This window comes from Saimiri boliviensis, chromosome 19 (assembly GCF_048565385.1).
Source record: "Saimiri boliviensis isolate mSaiBol1 chromosome 19, mSaiBol1.pri, whole genome shotgun sequence".
In the NCBI taxonomy this organism is placed as follows: domain Eukaryota; kingdom Metazoa; phylum Chordata; class Mammalia; order Primates; family Cebidae; genus Saimiri; species Saimiri boliviensis.
In genome coordinates, this window is record NC_133467.1 from 33,030,831 (window position 1) to 33,047,231 (window position 16,401).

Sequence of the window (16,401 nt, forward strand, 5' to 3'; positions counted from 1 at the left end):
AATTCTGCTGCTTGTCCCTGAGCCACTGAATAGTAAACACATGTGTCCTGCCGTGCATACTTGGAACAGTGAATTAACTGTAATAGCTCTTTATAGTTGAATGATAGTAGCAGGAAGAGGAAAAATTGTGTTTCTCCTCTGGAGCTAAAAAACTATAAAACTAGGAATGTGTAAAGTCTCCTGCAAGTGAGAAGACTTTTAACCCAAAGAATACCAAATGTCTCAATTACTTCAAAAGCACCAGGAAGGAAAAGAATAAGAAAAGACTACAAATCTGGCATAAATTCACCACGGAGTTTTATTGAGAACATGTTTCATGCAGGCAAAATCCTTCGCCAAGGATGCATATTTTGAAAGCACATGTATTTTGCATTGAAGGAGCTGAAAAATTAGAAGAAAAGGGGAACCTACGTAACTGCAGCAAAGGAGAGGAAGTGAGAAGTACAGTTGGCAAAGGACAGCTGAAATGTGGCGGGAGTTCAGACCAGGGCGAGACTGCTTCCCACGTGTGAGTGGGGGAAGGCCCTCTGGAGGAAGTGACATCTAAAAGGGCCTGATAACACATTAATGGTTGAATATGTGGAGGTTGCTAGGACCCCATTCCATTAGGAGATAATTTTAAAGTCCCAAAACCCAGGTCAGAACAAATCCTGCAAAATTAAATTGAGCTTATATTGACAAACGATCATTAAGCAGAAATAACCAAAAATAACAAGTTGTAGAAGGAGACTGGAAAGGATGTCATCACCACGACGTGTTCAGGTGTGTCCTGAGTCCTTGGGCCGCTGGTTTCTCATCCCAAAAAGAGAACGGTGCTGAGAAGGCTCATGGTGTGTCTTAATGGGAACTGGATGAGAACAGAGATAGAAGTCACTCTGAATAAGGTAGAGGTGAGAATCGCAGAGTAAGAGGGAAGGGGGCTGGGGAGAGAAGAACGGAGGAGAGAGAAACAAGAAACGTGGGAAGACGAGTGGGGTGGGGGTAGGAGTAGGAAAGACACATGCAAAGAACTCACCAGCGTTTCCTGAACCAAAGTGCAAGACACACTATCAGAAGAAGTAAAGGCACTATCACCGCCAAGATGATCAAGCCCACGGAATTGTGATGTTCTGTGGATTTGGACAGATGCCAAGGATGTTATTTTAACTCCACCCCACTTTACCTCATCCACTCCCTGTTTCACCGCATTACCCTGGGCTTCCTTTTTTCAGTTGAATGTCCAACTTATCAATCTCCTTTCATTCTGCATTTTCCTCTCATCCCTGCTCAGAGGTAGAGCCTTCATCTGACCCTCAGCATCCTCTTGTATCTACAGGGCCCTCATTTTCAACACTTCTATTTCTTAGATTACCTATTTTTATTCATGTTGGGGCTATAATCCCAAATATCCTAAAATTTTCAGCTTGTCCTCCCTCTATGCTGAGGACCACCTCCTGGCATCTCCAGCCTGGGCCCCAGCTCCTTCTCACCCCAGTAGAGGACGATGTCCTGGCCCTCTAGACTGCTGTGCTTCACCCGACAGGACAGGTCAGCTGCCTCCCCAGCGGCCACCTCCAGGGTTGCTCGGAGATACCATGTCCCATCAGCATTGGGCAGGACGTCCCCTCGCTGAGTGTCCGGCTGCTCCTGCTCACCCCGCATCCACATCACCCACACGGGCTTTGGGTAGAACCCTGAGACATGGCACACCAGCAGCAGACGGCCAGGGCCAGGACTGGGGCCACGGGACAGCCAGGCCTTGGGCTTCACTGCAAAGGTCAGAAGAGATATTCAGTTACAGACTTGGAGTTTCATATCACTACATCAGTTTAGAAGTTTAGATAGAAACATCTTTCCCATTTCTCTTTTTATTGAGACAGGGTCTCTGTCACTCTGCTGGAGTGTAGTGGCATAATTATAAATTATAGCTCACTATAATCTCAAACACTTGTGCTCAAGTCATCCTCCTGCCTCAGCCTCTTGAGTAACTGGGACTACAGGTGTGTGCCACCATGACCAACTAATTTATTTTTATTTTGCAGAGACAGGGGTCTCACTATGTTGCTCAGGCTGGGCTGGAACTCCTGCCCTTAAGTGGTCCTCCAGCCTCAGCTTCCCAAAGCACTGGGATTACAGATGTGAGCCACTGCACCCAGCCTTTCCCACTTCTGAGCAGCTCCTCCTTATTCTGAATTTGAAGGGGGTGGTGACAGGGTATGGTTTTCAAATCAAAAGTTCTTAGAGGGAGGATATAGGACTGACCTTGCCGCTGCAGATATGCCTTTCCTGCATCAAGAAGACCCAAGAGGAAACGTAGGCAGGTGTCACTGATGAAATGGTGTAGCTCATCCTTGTTATGCTGATCCTGATTGAACGCTTTGCAGGCACGCTTGGCTGCATCTCCACCCAGTGGAGATGGCACACATGAATTGTTCGGGAAACTTGTGTAATCTAATCCTTGGTAAGCTACCCGAAGGAAGCTTCCTGAGAGCTTTCCAGAGTGCAGCTCACAGCCTGCTGTCACCTGTATCTCACAAGGATCTGGGGTTATGAATTAGAGGAAAGAAGGACCAAAAAAAACATAAAATGAAATGTGTAGAAGCAAAGATTGTAGAAGCAGAAGCGGGAAGTCTTCAGGGTTTGATGGGATGGAGTAAAATTTGATTTGGTCAGGGATTCAGAGAAAGGGGAATTTGTGGGAGCTATAGGTGGTGGATAAGATTAGTAACATGAGGAAGAGGAAAAATTAAAGACAATGATGTGAATGCTGTGGTTGAGAAAGGACTTGGTGTAAGAGAACTGGGATTATAACAACTTAGGTTGAACGGCATGCAATGGGTTACAATGAGTCTATGTAGAGACTGCTGAAGAGAATGAATGACAAAGTGGAAAAGCTGAAGGTATCTGGCTGTATGGCAGAAAAAAGCATAACCATGGGATGTCTGTAGAAAAGATAATAAAGCAAAACTCTGCAATCAATGAAATGGGAGTTCAAGAGTAGCAGAAGTGTTTGAAGAATTAGGGTCTGGATATAGACCTTGCCCAAAAGTTTGCAATTGCGGTTTTATGGTGAGAGGAATAGACTAAGATACAGAAGAGAGTCAGGCTGTTTCCTACAGAAACAAGGAACATTGAGACATCCATCCCCTCTCTCCCAACTCTTCAGTCCCCATGGGGGAAACTGTACTCACATTGAAATGCCAATTCACTGACGCGTCTATGAACTGCCTCAGAAACAACAATGAAGTGTATACGCAATAACGTTTCCAGTTCCATCCACTCCTCATTGCTGAAGTTTCCCCTGGACCAGGGCCACAGGAAAATGATGGTGCTGGACTTGCTGTCCCAGGTGTGAGTCTGCAAATCACCCAGCCAACCTGAGCCCAGATTTCGTTCCCAGGAATCGTTGTAAAAGGATGAGATTTTAATGACATGGAAGGAGACCGGCTCCTCGAACCCTGTGGTGAAAGTACAGTAGAATGTGAGAAAGACACTGAGAAACAGAATGGAGAGAGAAGGTGCCAGAGTGGGAGAACTGAGAATCTGGAGAAGAGGGGATCCATCATAATCTTAGCAGATGCCTGCTTGCCACAGTGTCCCATGCATTATCAACCACTTTCCTTCATAAGAGCGCAGGGACCTGGAGACGTGGACAGTCAGAGTGGAAGCAGACTGGCACTCTCACTTTCCAGGTATATGCTAAGCACACACACACACACACACACACACACACACACACACACACACAGACATCATCACCCAACTGGGCAGTTGTCAGAGTTCTCAGAGTTCTTACCATCTGCATTTTCACCACCCGGGAGAACAGCTAGCAATGGAAGCAGCAGAAACAGCATGTCATTTGCAGACGTTATTTCCTTCTCTCACAAAAATTGGTCTTTGATTTCCGTTCCAAACACACTAACCCCACGGTATCTCTAGTCTGACTTATTTCTGCAACCAGCCGACAAACCTCCCCTTAAACCCTGAGACGCCTACTCAGTCTCATTTCCCTCTGCTTCTGACTTTCCTCTCTAGTTTCCAGTTTCTCTCCTTGTCACCAGCTTCCAACCTGTTCACTTTCCCCTAATTCAGCTTCTCTGGAACAAGTCTTACCTGGCTTTGAGAAGCCACTTAACCACTAAGAACATTTTATCCAGCCCCACCCTAGGAACAGAGTAATGTAGAGGAACGTGAAGACTATTGCAGCAACAGCAAAACACTAACCCAGTTAGCTCCAGACTAGATTGACAAACCCTCACACTGCACTTCACCGTTGAATAACATGGGTTTCAACTGCGTGGATTTACTTATACGTGGATTTGCTTCTGATTCTGCCACCGCTAAAACAACTCTTTCTCCTCCTTTTCTGCCTACTCAACGTGAATCAAGATGAACATGTGATGATCCACTTAATCGATAGCCGATATATTTTCTCTTCCGATTTTCTTAAAAATATTTTCTTTCTCTTGCTTACTTTAAGAATATCATATATAGGCCGGGCGCGGTGGCTCAAGCCTGTAATCCCAGCACTTTGGGAGGCCGAGGCGGGTGGATCCCAAGGTCAAGAGATCGAGACCATCCTGGTCAACATGGTGAAACCTCGTCTCTACTAAAAATACAAAAAATTAGCTGGGCATGGTGGCACGTGCCTGTAATCCCAGCTACTCAGGAGGCTGAGGCAGGAGAATTGCCTGAACCCAGGAGGCAGAGGTTGCGGTGAGCCGAGATCATGCCATTGCACTCCAGCCTGGGTAACAAGAGCGAAACTCCATCTCAACAACAACAACAACAACAACAACAACAACAACAAAAAATATCATATATAATACATATGACATACAAAATATGTGTTCATTAACTGTTTATGCTATCAGTAAGGCTTCCAGTCAATAGTAGGCTTTTAACAGTTAAGATTTGGAAAAGTCAAAAGTTATACACGGATTTTTTTGACTGCACGGGGCCACCATCGCTCCTAACCCCCACCAAGGGTCAATTACACAAGTTTAGCAATCCAAGTCCAATTTTTCACATGGAATGGCTCCTGGGAAGACTTTTAGAGATATAGGAACTGTAATCCTTAAAAAAACTCTTTAAAAACTTTATGAGGCTTTTCCCTTAATGGAATGAAACAGAGCTGCAGGGAAGGCCTGTTTAGGGAGCAGATCTGTTCAGCAAGAGAGTGTGTGCTTGGGGCGGGAAACAGATAAATCTGCTATAGTAAGTCAGAGGAAGGAAGAAGGAAAGGAGAGAAATAGGAAATTTGGGAAGGGAGTGTAGACTTCAGGCCAAGGTAACAAAACAAGGGCACTAAAGCTAGCATACACATACAAATGTTTCTCAAGTTAATGCAAAGAGCAGGGAAGGAAACAGTGAGGGAGATGGGAAGAGGGGAACAACACCAGGCTGATCAGGCACGAGGCATCTGCATGACTCAGAATGAGGTGGAAGATGGCAGAAATAGTTGGGAAAGACTGAGCTATCCAGGGCTGTAGGATGGAAAGATGAAGGTTGTAAAGAGTTAGAGTCAGGATCACCCCCAAATAGTGAGTGAGTCTGTATATTGCACATCCAGGGCTTGCTTCGTGGGACATGCAACCAATGCAGCATCATAGCTGATGCCCTATGATCATTCTCTTTAAATTCTTCATAATTTTATCTTAATATGTGTTTTATAAATGAAGTCCAATGAGCCAATAAAACTTATGTGAGGGCTTCTCGGCTGACACGTGGACGTGGCTCCCATCACTTCACCCTCCCCCCAGCACTGATTCTTTGCCACCTGCTCCTCCCCACTGTCTGGGGCTACAGGCAATTCCTGCCCTCCTGCTCACCTCCATCCTGCTGCCCTCTGTGCATATGAACACCTGATCTCATTAGCAGAGGAGGCCCCTTCTGCCATCACCTTTCACAATTACCTCGCTTCTGCCAGGGACACAGAGAGAATAAAATTTGGCGGCATGCACCCTACAGTGTCTGCACAGAAGTTGGCGTTAGTCATTCCCACCCAGGCTGCACCACGGAGTGTTTTGAGACAGATCAGGACGACCTGATTTCCCACCCTTGGTCCAAGAATCAAGTGCATCTCCATGCGGTGGTTGCAATTTCTTGGTGGTCACCCATCCGTGGAGGGTTAGGGTGGCCACTGTGGGAAGGGGAGACTGACTTCCTTTTCCCAGAAAGAGGAACCCAGCAGCCAGTGGGCAGCTTGCATGTGCTCAGAGTCATGGAGTGGGACTCCAGGTGAGCCTCTCTGCTCACCCTGTGAGTATCCCTGTACCCAAGGGGCACAACAGTAGCAAATTACACAAATAAACAAAAACACCAATACAGGTTGAGACAGAAAGAGAGAGAAACTTCAGAAAGAATGAAAAAGTTTTATATTTTAATACCTTTAAAATCACTCTTTTCCTGCCTATTTGAATGCAGACCTGCTATATTCTGAATTGCTGTGTCTTCCCAAAATTCGTATGTTGACATTCTAACCCCCAATGTGATATTATTAGGAAATGGGGCCTTTGGAAGGTGATTAGATTATGAGTTTGGAATCCTCATGAATGTGACTAGTCCCCATATAAGAAACCCAAGAGAGACCCCTCACCCCTTCCACCATGTGAGGACACATCCAGAAAGGGTACTCTGTGTACCAGAAAACAAGCCTCCACTAGACATTGACTCTTGATCGTGGACTTCCCAGCCTCCAGAACTGTGAGAAATTTCTGTCGTTTATAAACCACCCCGTCTGTGGCATTCTGTTGTGGCAGCCCAAATGGAGAAAGACAGTGCCCCCCACATTTTTATTCTGCACAATGCCACAAATAATGTGGCCTACACCCTTGAGTAGGGGGTCAGAAAAGCAAAGAGGATTCAGCTTAGGTTTGGTAAGGAAAAGAAAGAGAATTAACTAATTGAGAAATGGAGTTCTGGACAAAAGTGTTGGGAGCTGCTCAGTTACTCCAGGGGCATAAAAGATGCTAAAGAAGGAGGAAGCAAGGGAAGAGGAAGTTGGATGCAGATTGGAAAGAGAAGTGGAGCCAAGCCACAAGTCTCTCCACCCCAACTTTTTGTGGACAGAGCTGATCTTGATCAGAGATGCAGGGAGCAGCTGGTGAGAGGGTCTGCAACTTTCCCAGCCAACTCCACTCCTGAGTGTGCACTCAGCTATGGTGGGTACAGGGCAGGACCTGAAGGAGGGGACCGAAAGGAACCGGGCTCCTGGGAGCTGGCTGGGGGATACTAAGAAGTTGGGGGTGGAGCTTAAGAAAGGGCAGAATGCTACACAAAAATTAAGAAATAAAATAGGTAGGGAAGGTGACCAGGACCAGAGAAAAGGAAAATAATTAAGAGAGAAAGAGATGGCTATTACTGATCACTGAAAATTTTGTACTCCCTGGACACAGGAAACCCCAGAGAAGAAAAACTAGGGTGAATCATATACCCTGATTAGAACTCAATCAGGCAGGTGTCCCAGCTATCCTAGCAAGCCCAGTGTTCTTCCCTTTGCCACCAAACCTTTCCCAAGGATCCACTTTCTTGAATCATTGGTGTTCAGGCCAAAAGCATGTTCCTGTTCACTATAACAGCTCTTACCTGTTGTTCCTCCAAATGTTCACATGACTCCTGACTTCCTCCTTCTCCAATGAAGCTCTCCTCAGAACCCAGGTAAGAGAGCTCCCCTCCCCACATAGTCTCATCTCATCTGACTTCCCCTTTCCACCAACAGAAACCTCAATTTCCTATCCAGAGAAACCCACTGCCTGGGCTTCTCATTTTCCCTTCCACTCTGCTTCAAGTTTTTTCCTTGCCATTCTGGCTTCCAGCAGGTCTCCCTTTACCTGCCTGTGTGTGGCTGGCCTCTTACAGCCCGTCTCTTGCAGTCTAAAATAAGCTTTAGGCTGAGTCAACGTGAACCTCCACATGGGACACCTGTCGGATGTGTGGAATTGGAGAGATCATTCACACTTGGGCTGGCCGGGCGCGGTGGCTCAAGCCTGTAATCCCAGCACTTTGGGAGGCCGAGGCGGGTGGATCACGAGGTCAAGAGATCGAGACCATCCTGGTCAACATGGTGAAACTCCATCTCTACTAAAAATACAAAAAATTAGCTGGGTGTGGTGGTCCAAACCTGTAATCCCAACTACTGGGGAAGCTGAGGCAGGAGAATCGCTTGAATCCAGGAGGCAGAGTTTGCAGTGAGCCAAAATTGCTGTGCCACTGCACTCCAGCCTGGGCAACAGAACGAGACTCCATCTCGGAAAAAAAAAGAAAGAAAGAAAGAAAGAAAGACAAAGAAAAAATAGAAAGAGGAGAACAACTATATGGCAACAAATTAGATGACTTAGAAGAAATAAATTCCTAGAAACATATAACCCATGAAGACTTGAATTATGAAGAAACTGGAAATCTGAATAGACCAGTAACAAGTAACAAGTATTAAGTGTCTTTTCAAAACAAACAAACAAAAATACAAAAAAAAAAAAAACAAAAAAAAAAAAACCCAGGACCAGATGGCCTCACAGTTGAATTCTATACCAAACATTAAAGAAGATCTAATACCAATCCTCCATCCCATCATCTGGAGAATCTTAAGAAATGTAAATTCCTGGCTTTATCCCTGACCCAAAGAATTAGAAACTCCGGGGGTAGGGCCCAGTGATCTGTGCTTTAAAAGGCCTTCCAAGTGGTTCTGATGCCCACTCAAGTTTGAGAATCCGTGATAAAGGAAAATATTTCATAACTTTTGAGTAAGAGTAAATAATTTACTCAAATTAATAACAGTTACCATAAAGTGTCAATAAACTATATCCCATTAAGAAAAAACTCTTTTTATCAAAATACAGCTTTAAGAGAGCAAAAGAAGCCGGGCACGGTGGCTCAAGCCTGTAATCCCAGCACTTTGGGAGGCTGAGGCGGGTGGATCACGAGGTCAAGAGATCGAGACCATCCTGGTCAACATGGTGAAACCCCGTCTCTACTAAAAATACAAAAAATTAGCTGGGCATGGTGGCACGTGCCTGTAATCCCAGCTACTCAGGAGGCTGAGGCAGGAGAATTGCCTGAACCCAGGAGGTGGAGGTTGCGGTGAGCCGAGATCGTGCCATTGCACTCTAGCCTGGGTAACAAGATCGAAACTCCGTCTCAAAAAAAAAATAGCAAAAGAAAAACTAGAGATTAGTAACGAAAAAAATGCATCAATATATATTCACAATACATATATCCAACAAAGAACTAGTATCCAAAAAATATAAAGAACTTCAAATAAATAAAGAAAACACGGACACCACCCCACCCCAAAATAAAAGCTAAAATTTTAAACAGTCATTTCACAAAATAATAGATCCAAATGGCTAAACAGCATATGAAAAGATGTTAAGTACCATTCATCAACAGGGAAATAGGAACTAAAATAAAAATTAGATACACTATGCTGTCATCACAGTGGCTAAAAGAGTTAGTAACACCAAATATTGGTGAGGATGCAGAAATTAGGGAAAGTGAAACTGGTATAATCTTTATGAAAAACGGTTTTCCAGTATCTATTAAAAGTTTAAAAAAAAATATATATATATATATGCGATTTTATATCTATGTTTATTCACAAAAGAAATGAATGTTTATGTTCACAAGAAGACGTGAACAAAAGTATTTAAAGTGATATTATTAAAAATGGCTAAAATCCGAAAATGATTCAAATGACTACCCGCAGTATAACGGATAAATTGTGGTATATTTTACACAATGGAGCAGTACACCACAATGGAAAACAGTGAACTACTGCTACATGCCACGACATGGGTAAATCTCACAGAAATGATGTTGAATGGAAGAAAGCAAGCCAGGGCAACATGGTGAAATCCCACCTGCAGAGATGAGGTAGAAAAATACAAAAATTAGTCAGGTATGGTGGCACCCACCTGTTGTCCCAGCTACTTGGGAGGGTGAAGCTGCAGTGAGCCAAAATCATGCCACTGCACACAACAAGACCTTGTCTCAAAAAAAAAAAAAAAAAACGAAAAGAAAAAAGAAATAATGAAGGCAAACACAAAATAGTACTAGCCAGGATTCCAGTAGGAAGATCAAAAATAGAACTCATAGATGATTAGTTGTCTTTTAAAGAATGTTGAATGAGAAGAAGAGCCATGAAGGAGAGTTCTGAGCACTGAAAATGTTCTTTGTCAGGGTAGTAGGTTATGCTTGGGTTCCTTACAGGAAGCTGACCCTAACGCAGGAAAGGAGAGAAAGCCAAAGCAAACTATATTGATGTGGGGAGCTTTACAAATGACTTTACTATGGGACATGTTACCAGATACTAAGGCTACTATACTGGGAAGAGTAAAACAAGAAAGGAGAGAAAGTCAATACAGTGGCATTATCAGGCTGGTCACCACTATGGAAAACTGGAGCTGACCTCACTGGAATCCTCTGATGAGCCATGAAGATCTTGCCTCAGAATTGTCTACCCGAGGGACCTGAGAGGAACACAAAGCCATGACTCCTAGTAGTCACGGATTGCCCAGTGGATCTTAATTCCCTCACGCTTGCAGTTTTGATCATTCCTAAATGCTAAGTCACTTCTCACAGGTGTCCCAACCACATTGTGAATAAAGACTTAGGGCAAATAAGCAGGGGATATGCAGTGAGCTGAGCTGAGGTTCTGTAACCAGTGGCCTCAGCAAGGGCTGGAGGAAAACAAACGGGCTGAGGTGTAAGGCAGGGTACAGGAGATGTCTGCTACTGTCACGTTTTAAGGTCAAACAAAAAATATATAGACACAAAACAAATCCATTTTGTCCATAGGAAAACTTCAATACACCGCAGCCTGTTCAGTAACTGTTTAACTTTCAGTGCCACCTAGTGGTGACATTCACAAGCGTCGTGTTACAGCTCTTTAATGGTTTCAAGGGAAAATCCTCCAAACAGTGTAGGTCGTTCAAGTTCACTCCATTATGGTTGAAAATCTCACGCCTGATGTAGAACACTCACCTGCAGTAACAGCTGTTCATCTGTTGGGACCCTTATCTTAACTCACCACTTTAGAAGAGCAGACAAACTCAATTTGGTATTTGTAAGTAAACTATATTGATGTGGGGAGCTTTGTAGATAAGACCTTACTGGAAACAGGATTTTAGCCGCCTCTGGGCTACGTTCCCCACATGTTATCTCAAAGTTACAGTCGTCGTTAAATGAGATCTCCATCTTGCATTTGTAATCTAAAAGTCCTAATTTCTCTAGCCTCCTGGAGTCACTGTTTACTTAAATCTCCAAATTAAAGTATACCAAATGAGCCAGGCGCGGTGGCTCAAGCCTGTAATCCCAGCACTTTGGGAGGCCGAGGAGGGTGGATCATGAGGTCAAGAGATCGAGACCATCCTGGTCAACATGGTGAAACCCCGTCTCTACTAAAAATACAAAAAAATTAGCTGGACATGGTGGTGCGTGCCTGTAATTCCAGCTACTCAGGACGCTGAGGCAGGAGAATTGCCTGAACCCAGGAGGCGGAGGTTGCGGTGAGCCGAGATCGCGCCATTGCACTCCAGCCTGGGTAACAAGAGCGAAACTCCGTCTCAAAAAAAAAAAAAAAAAAAATCAAGCATATTCGCGCAAAAATCCAGATTTCCAGTTTTCTTGAAAGACGGTTAAAGCCAAGCCAGGTCCTGACTTTATACTTAACGACAAGCAGCTGCGGCTAATGCCTTTGGATAGAACATGTGCGTTCCAGTTCATTGCAGATCCCATCACACACGCTCACACTCCAGCCCTTAACTGCTTGTCCCTGGTAGGTCTTCAGACACAAGTTTGCACGTGTTTACACTTCTGATTTTATAGAGCCGCTTGGCTTATAAACTTGTAGTGTAATTTTTTTAAAAGAATTTAAATTATTTTAGATGAATGTTAAAAGGGTGTGATCAGAGCTGCCATATGACTGTTCTCTACTTTTTCAAGGTATCTCTCCTTTCTTTTTCAGTTCCTGAGCACACCGGGACTGAAGTCCTGGGAACCTGAGGTCCAGAGGTCCTGAGTTTCAGAGACACGGATGTGGCGAGACGAGTCACAGGACGCCCTGATAGGAACTGTGAGAGAATAGAAAGGGAAAGACCATTAAGGAAAAGGGGGACCCACGAATGAACGGGAGAGAGGTCAAAGAAAGGGAAACGGGAGACTTACGGCTGCCTCTTAAACCAGAAGGTAACGCCTACGATGAGCGCAAGGAGCAACAGCAGGCACGCCACGACCGCCAAGACAATCAAGCCCACGGAGGCTTGGCTCCCACCTGCTTTGGAGGATAAAAGGCTGTCTCTTAGCACAGGACCCCTCCCTCTCTATATCCAGTCCCCTGGTCTAGGCACCTGTGAGCACACCAGGTACTTCTTACTTCCTCCTCCACTTAAAGCACCCATTTCTGTTCCTCATAAATGTAGATTTCCCATCTTGTTTTCAGAACCTGGGCATCCCAAATTCGGCCCACCTCAGCATTTGCTAGTGTCGCATAGACGGGAAGGGCAACAGCTTTGTAGCAAGGCAGACCTGAGTCTAAATCCAGCCCGTCCACTTTCTACGCGGCTTCGGCAGTTAACCTATCTCAGCCTCCATTTCCTCATCTGTTAAATGAGAAGAGCAGTACTCACTCCAAAGAGAATTGTGCATGATGAGATGAGATCCTATATGCAGATTCCCTGGCCCCTACACAGGGAACACTTAACCAACCAAGCTATCTTTGCTAAGCTGCCTTCCCAAAGGCCTGGCTCTCTTTTTGCTGAGGAATGAATCTTCCTGGAATTCTTTATTTGCTGCCTACCTCCAGATCCTTGAGTTTTGTAGTCTTGTTTCTTCTTGTGTCTTTGAGACAGAGGAGAGACAGAACACTTTGTCTCGATCCTTTTTGACTTTTGGGGTCTTTATTTCCCTCCTTCCTGTATCTGAAACCCCTCTATCCCTTCCACTGGAGGCCTCATCTCTGAAACTCCTCTATCCTGGGTGTATCAAGCCACCGCCCTCCCCCGTGCCTCCCTCTATGCCTGAGGACCACCTCCTGGCATCTCCAGCCTGGGCCCCAGCTCCTTCTCACCCCAGTAGAGGACGATGTCCTGGCCCTCTAGACTGCTGTGCTTCACCCGACAGGACAGTTCAGCCGCCTCCCCAGCGGCCACCTCTAGGGTTGCTTGGAGATACCATGTCTCATCAGCATTGGGCAGAACGTCCCCTCGCTGAGTGCCCGGCTGCTCCTGCTCACCCCGCATCCACATCACCCACACGGACTTTGGGTAGAATCCTGAGACATGGCACACCAGCAGCAGACGGCCAGGGCCAGGACTGGGGCCACGGGACAGCCAGGCCTTGGGCTTCACTGTATCCAACAAGGGAATGAGGGGATCTTAAAGTGAAAACTCTGCATTAGAGGCCCCAGGCCTCATACCAGGCTCATGCTCCCCACATGTTCACGTTGGAAATGAAGCCTCTCACAACTTTCAACCCATTTGTGCCACCTTCTTAAGGGAAACTGCCCTGATACTCTTTCTCCTTCTCTGGTCCCAGTCCCCTATAAATGCCCCTTGTCTGTTCTCCTATAACACCCTTTATCCTGCAGCAACATGTGTTGCTTATTTCAAACACTGCATTAATTAACATCCTCCCACCAAGTAGGGATCCTACCTGCCTGACATTTTTCAACCCCAGTTGTTTATTAATTCAATTCATGGAACCCAAGAGGTGCTCAGTTGATGTCTGTGAAATGAATAAATACCCTCTTCCATCCAGCCGCTCCTGGGCCTTCCTCTCCTTTGAATGCTCAAAGGGATGAGAACCCTGGAATGGAGAAGCCCCGTTTGGAACCCCAAAGTGGAGTGCAGGGGGTGAGGAAGGCAGGCTGACCTTGCTTCTCCAATTCTGCCTTCCCTGACTCAAGGAGGCCACTGACAAACTGGGGGCAGATGTCATTAAGGAGCCAGTGCACCGTTTCCTTCGTCCCTTGGTCCTGGTTGAGCACTCGGATGACCGAGTTTGCCGTATCTGGGGCCTCTTGGGCTGGCTCCCAAGAAGATCCTTGGAAACTCACGATATGTCTTCCTTGAAATGCTACATGGAAGAAATTATTCGAGGCGTTCCCAGGGTCCGCCTCACAGCCAGTAAACACCTGGACCTCCATGGGATCTGCGGAAAGGAACGGAGAGAGATCAAAGTAGGATTTAAAAGACTGGAAGAGATGAAAGAGAAGAAATCGATGTGCGGGTTATAATGGGGACCCAGACTTCAAGGGAAGGAGAGTAAGTGACCTGGAGTAGGCAGGAACAAGGGACACTTTGAAGAGTCAGAGGCTGGGACATCTCCCGGTAGAAGGGAAATCAGAAGAGGGTGGACAGAGCAGAGAGTCTCATCAGGTGGAGCCACAGTCTCCCAGCGGAGTTTCTGTGGCCTTTCTCTCCCCTTGGGTACCGGCCCAGTATCCTATCCCTCAGCTCACAGGCTAAGTGCAGCATTTCGGCGAATTTCTTCACGTCCCTGGTGAAGTTGTCTCGATAGACCCGAAATAACTGTTGCAGCGTCTTCACCTCCCGGTCGCTGAACGTGCCCTGGGACCAGGGCTTCAGGAAGCGGATGGTGTCGGAGCCGCTCCTCCAGCTGTGCGTCTGAAGCTCCCCCAGCCACGCCAACCCGTCGGTGCGCGTCCAGCTGCTGTTGGCGAACCAGGAGCTCTGGAGGCAGCGGAAGGGGAAAAGCCTTTGCGGGACTGGGAGAGAAGGAAGACCCGTGGCGCGTAGCAAGTGGCCGGGAGAGCAGCCAACATAAAGAGAAGGAAGGAAGAAAGAAACCACGGGGAGACGAGCTTCAGGAGGGGCTGATGCCCGCGAGCTCAGAGCCGCGCTGCCTCTCCCGGAGCCGGGGCGCAGCGAGGGTTCTGGCCGGATCGCGCCGCTGCGTCCCGGGTCTCACCCGCCCCATCGGGCGGCGCCCTCCGTCCCTGCCCGGCTCCCTCTCTCCACCCTCCCGCGAGCGAGCGCACCTGCCCCCTCAGCATGCGGCAGGCACCCCCTTTCCACTCACCTTCAGCGCCTCCCCACGCCTGGAGGAGCGCCCAGAGCAGCAGAAACAGCAGGCGCCCCATGTCGCCGGGCCTGGGGACCTCCGGAACCGCGCCGCGCTCTGACCTGCGCACGCTCCTCCGCTCCCGCTCAGCCCACGTGCTTTTCGGCCTGGGTGCCGGCCAGTCCCCGAGCCCGGACGCCGGCAGCCTTCCTCCCTCGGCGTGTCTGCGGTTGGCTGCTTCTGCCGGAGGGCGCCCTCGCGGTTAGCCGTGTGAGCTGCAAAGACGTCGGGGTCCCGGGAGTCCCGGCGCAGCCGCTCACTTCAGGTTTCACAACCCGCGGGTCTCAATCCGCTCCAACGGAGACTTTGGGTCAGCGTGTGGGACGCTCTCCAACCGTTAAGTTTTAGAGGCAGGACCTAAGATGGTATCTGTGTTGCACTTCGGACCGTGGTAAAATTGCAAAGCGAGAAAGGGAGCAAAGTCCTTGCATTAGCAGTAGGTGTCTCTAGGTGGAAAGACGATGACTGATCTTAATTTGCCTTACACCTTTATGTTTTCCAAAATTTCTCAAGTGTAAATATCGCATTTACAATAAAGTAAAAGCATAAAGATCAATTTCCTCAGTTGCACATTGAGAGGATTGGACTAGGCTGGCTGAGATTCTTCAGCACTGTCATAGCCCAGGATTCCTCCACCCCAGCGTTGCCCAGTCTCTCTCTCTCCCTGCCATGCTCCTTGCTCTCCCCTCCCCGGCCTCTGCTGTGTCTTCCCTGACTCCTTTTTGCGGGCGCGTCCCCAGACTCCCTTCGTGCTCTTCTCCTCCCTGGCCTCTGCCCACTCACCTTCTCCTCTGGCTCCTCACTCATTCCCTCCCCAAATAAGCGCCTCCTTTTTAAAAAACAAGTATAGGGCCGGGCGCGGTGGCTCACGCCTGTAATCCCAGGACTTTGGGAGGCCGAGGCGGGTGGATCACGAGGTCAAGAGATCGAGACCATCCTGGTCAACATGGTGAAACCCCGTCTCTACTAAAAATACAAAAAATTAGCTGGGCATGGTGGCGCGTGCCTGTAATCCCAGCTACTCAGGAGGCTGAGGCAGGAGAATTGCCTGAACCCAGGAGGCGGAGGTTGCGGTGAGCCGAGATCGCGCCATTGCACTCCAGCCTGGGTAATAAGAGTGAAACTCTGTCTCAAAAAAAAAAAAAAAAAAAAAAAAAAAAAAAAGTATAAGATGACAGTGTGTTCCTGGACAGCCAACTCCCCATTTTTCACATAGAAAATAAAAAATGACCAAAAATCGTGGTTCCAAACCTTAGATCACCTTGAGGAAAAGACCCCCTCTTTGGCAACTCAGACCCTGAGCAGCAGCCTGACACCTCCCTTTCCCTCACTCTTTTTATCCCA

The 16,401-nt window shown here is 47.1% G+C and overlaps 2 protein-coding genes across 6 annotated transcripts; both read right to left on the minus strand.

Annotated features, from left to right (window-relative positions):
• Positions 1-281: 281 nt before the first annotated feature.
• On the minus strand, positions 282-4,451 carry CD1A (CD1a molecule). The gene is made up of 6 exons (XM_039459910.2): positions 3,776-4,451; positions 3,171-3,437; positions 2,242-2,520; positions 1,470-1,748; positions 1,016-1,109; positions 282-847 (listed from the first exon to the last, which is right to left on the minus strand). Exons 1-6 carry the CDS (start codon positions 3,831-3,833, stop codon positions 838-840), a joined length of 987 nt encoding a protein of 328 aa, XP_039315844.1. The 5' UTR covers positions 3,834-4,451; the 3' UTR covers positions 282-837.
• A 5,618-nt stretch (positions 4,452-10,069) lies between these two features.
• Positions 10,070-15,599, minus strand: CD1D (CD1d molecule). Of its 5 annotated transcripts, none has more exons than XM_074389576.1 (6): positions 15,016-15,316; positions 14,435-14,666; positions 13,846-14,124; positions 13,043-13,348; positions 12,142-12,250; positions 10,070-12,047 (listed from the first exon to the last, which is right to left on the minus strand). In XM_074389576.1, exons 2-6 carry the CDS (start codon positions 14,448-14,450, stop codon positions 12,026-12,028), a joined length of 732 nt encoding a protein of 243 aa, XP_074245677.1. In that variant the 5' UTR covers positions 14,451-14,666; positions 15,016-15,316; the 3' UTR covers positions 10,070-12,025. The 5 variants fall into 5 exon arrangements, with proteins under 5 accessions (XP_074245677.1, XP_074245675.1, XP_074245676.1 ...); XM_074389574.1 differs by having other exon boundaries at positions 10,073-12,047; positions 14,435-14,701; positions 15,016-15,599; XM_074389575.1 differs by having other exon boundaries at positions 10,076-12,047; positions 12,142-12,247; positions 14,435-14,701; positions 15,016-15,596.
• Positions 15,600-16,401: the final 802 nt, after the last annotated feature.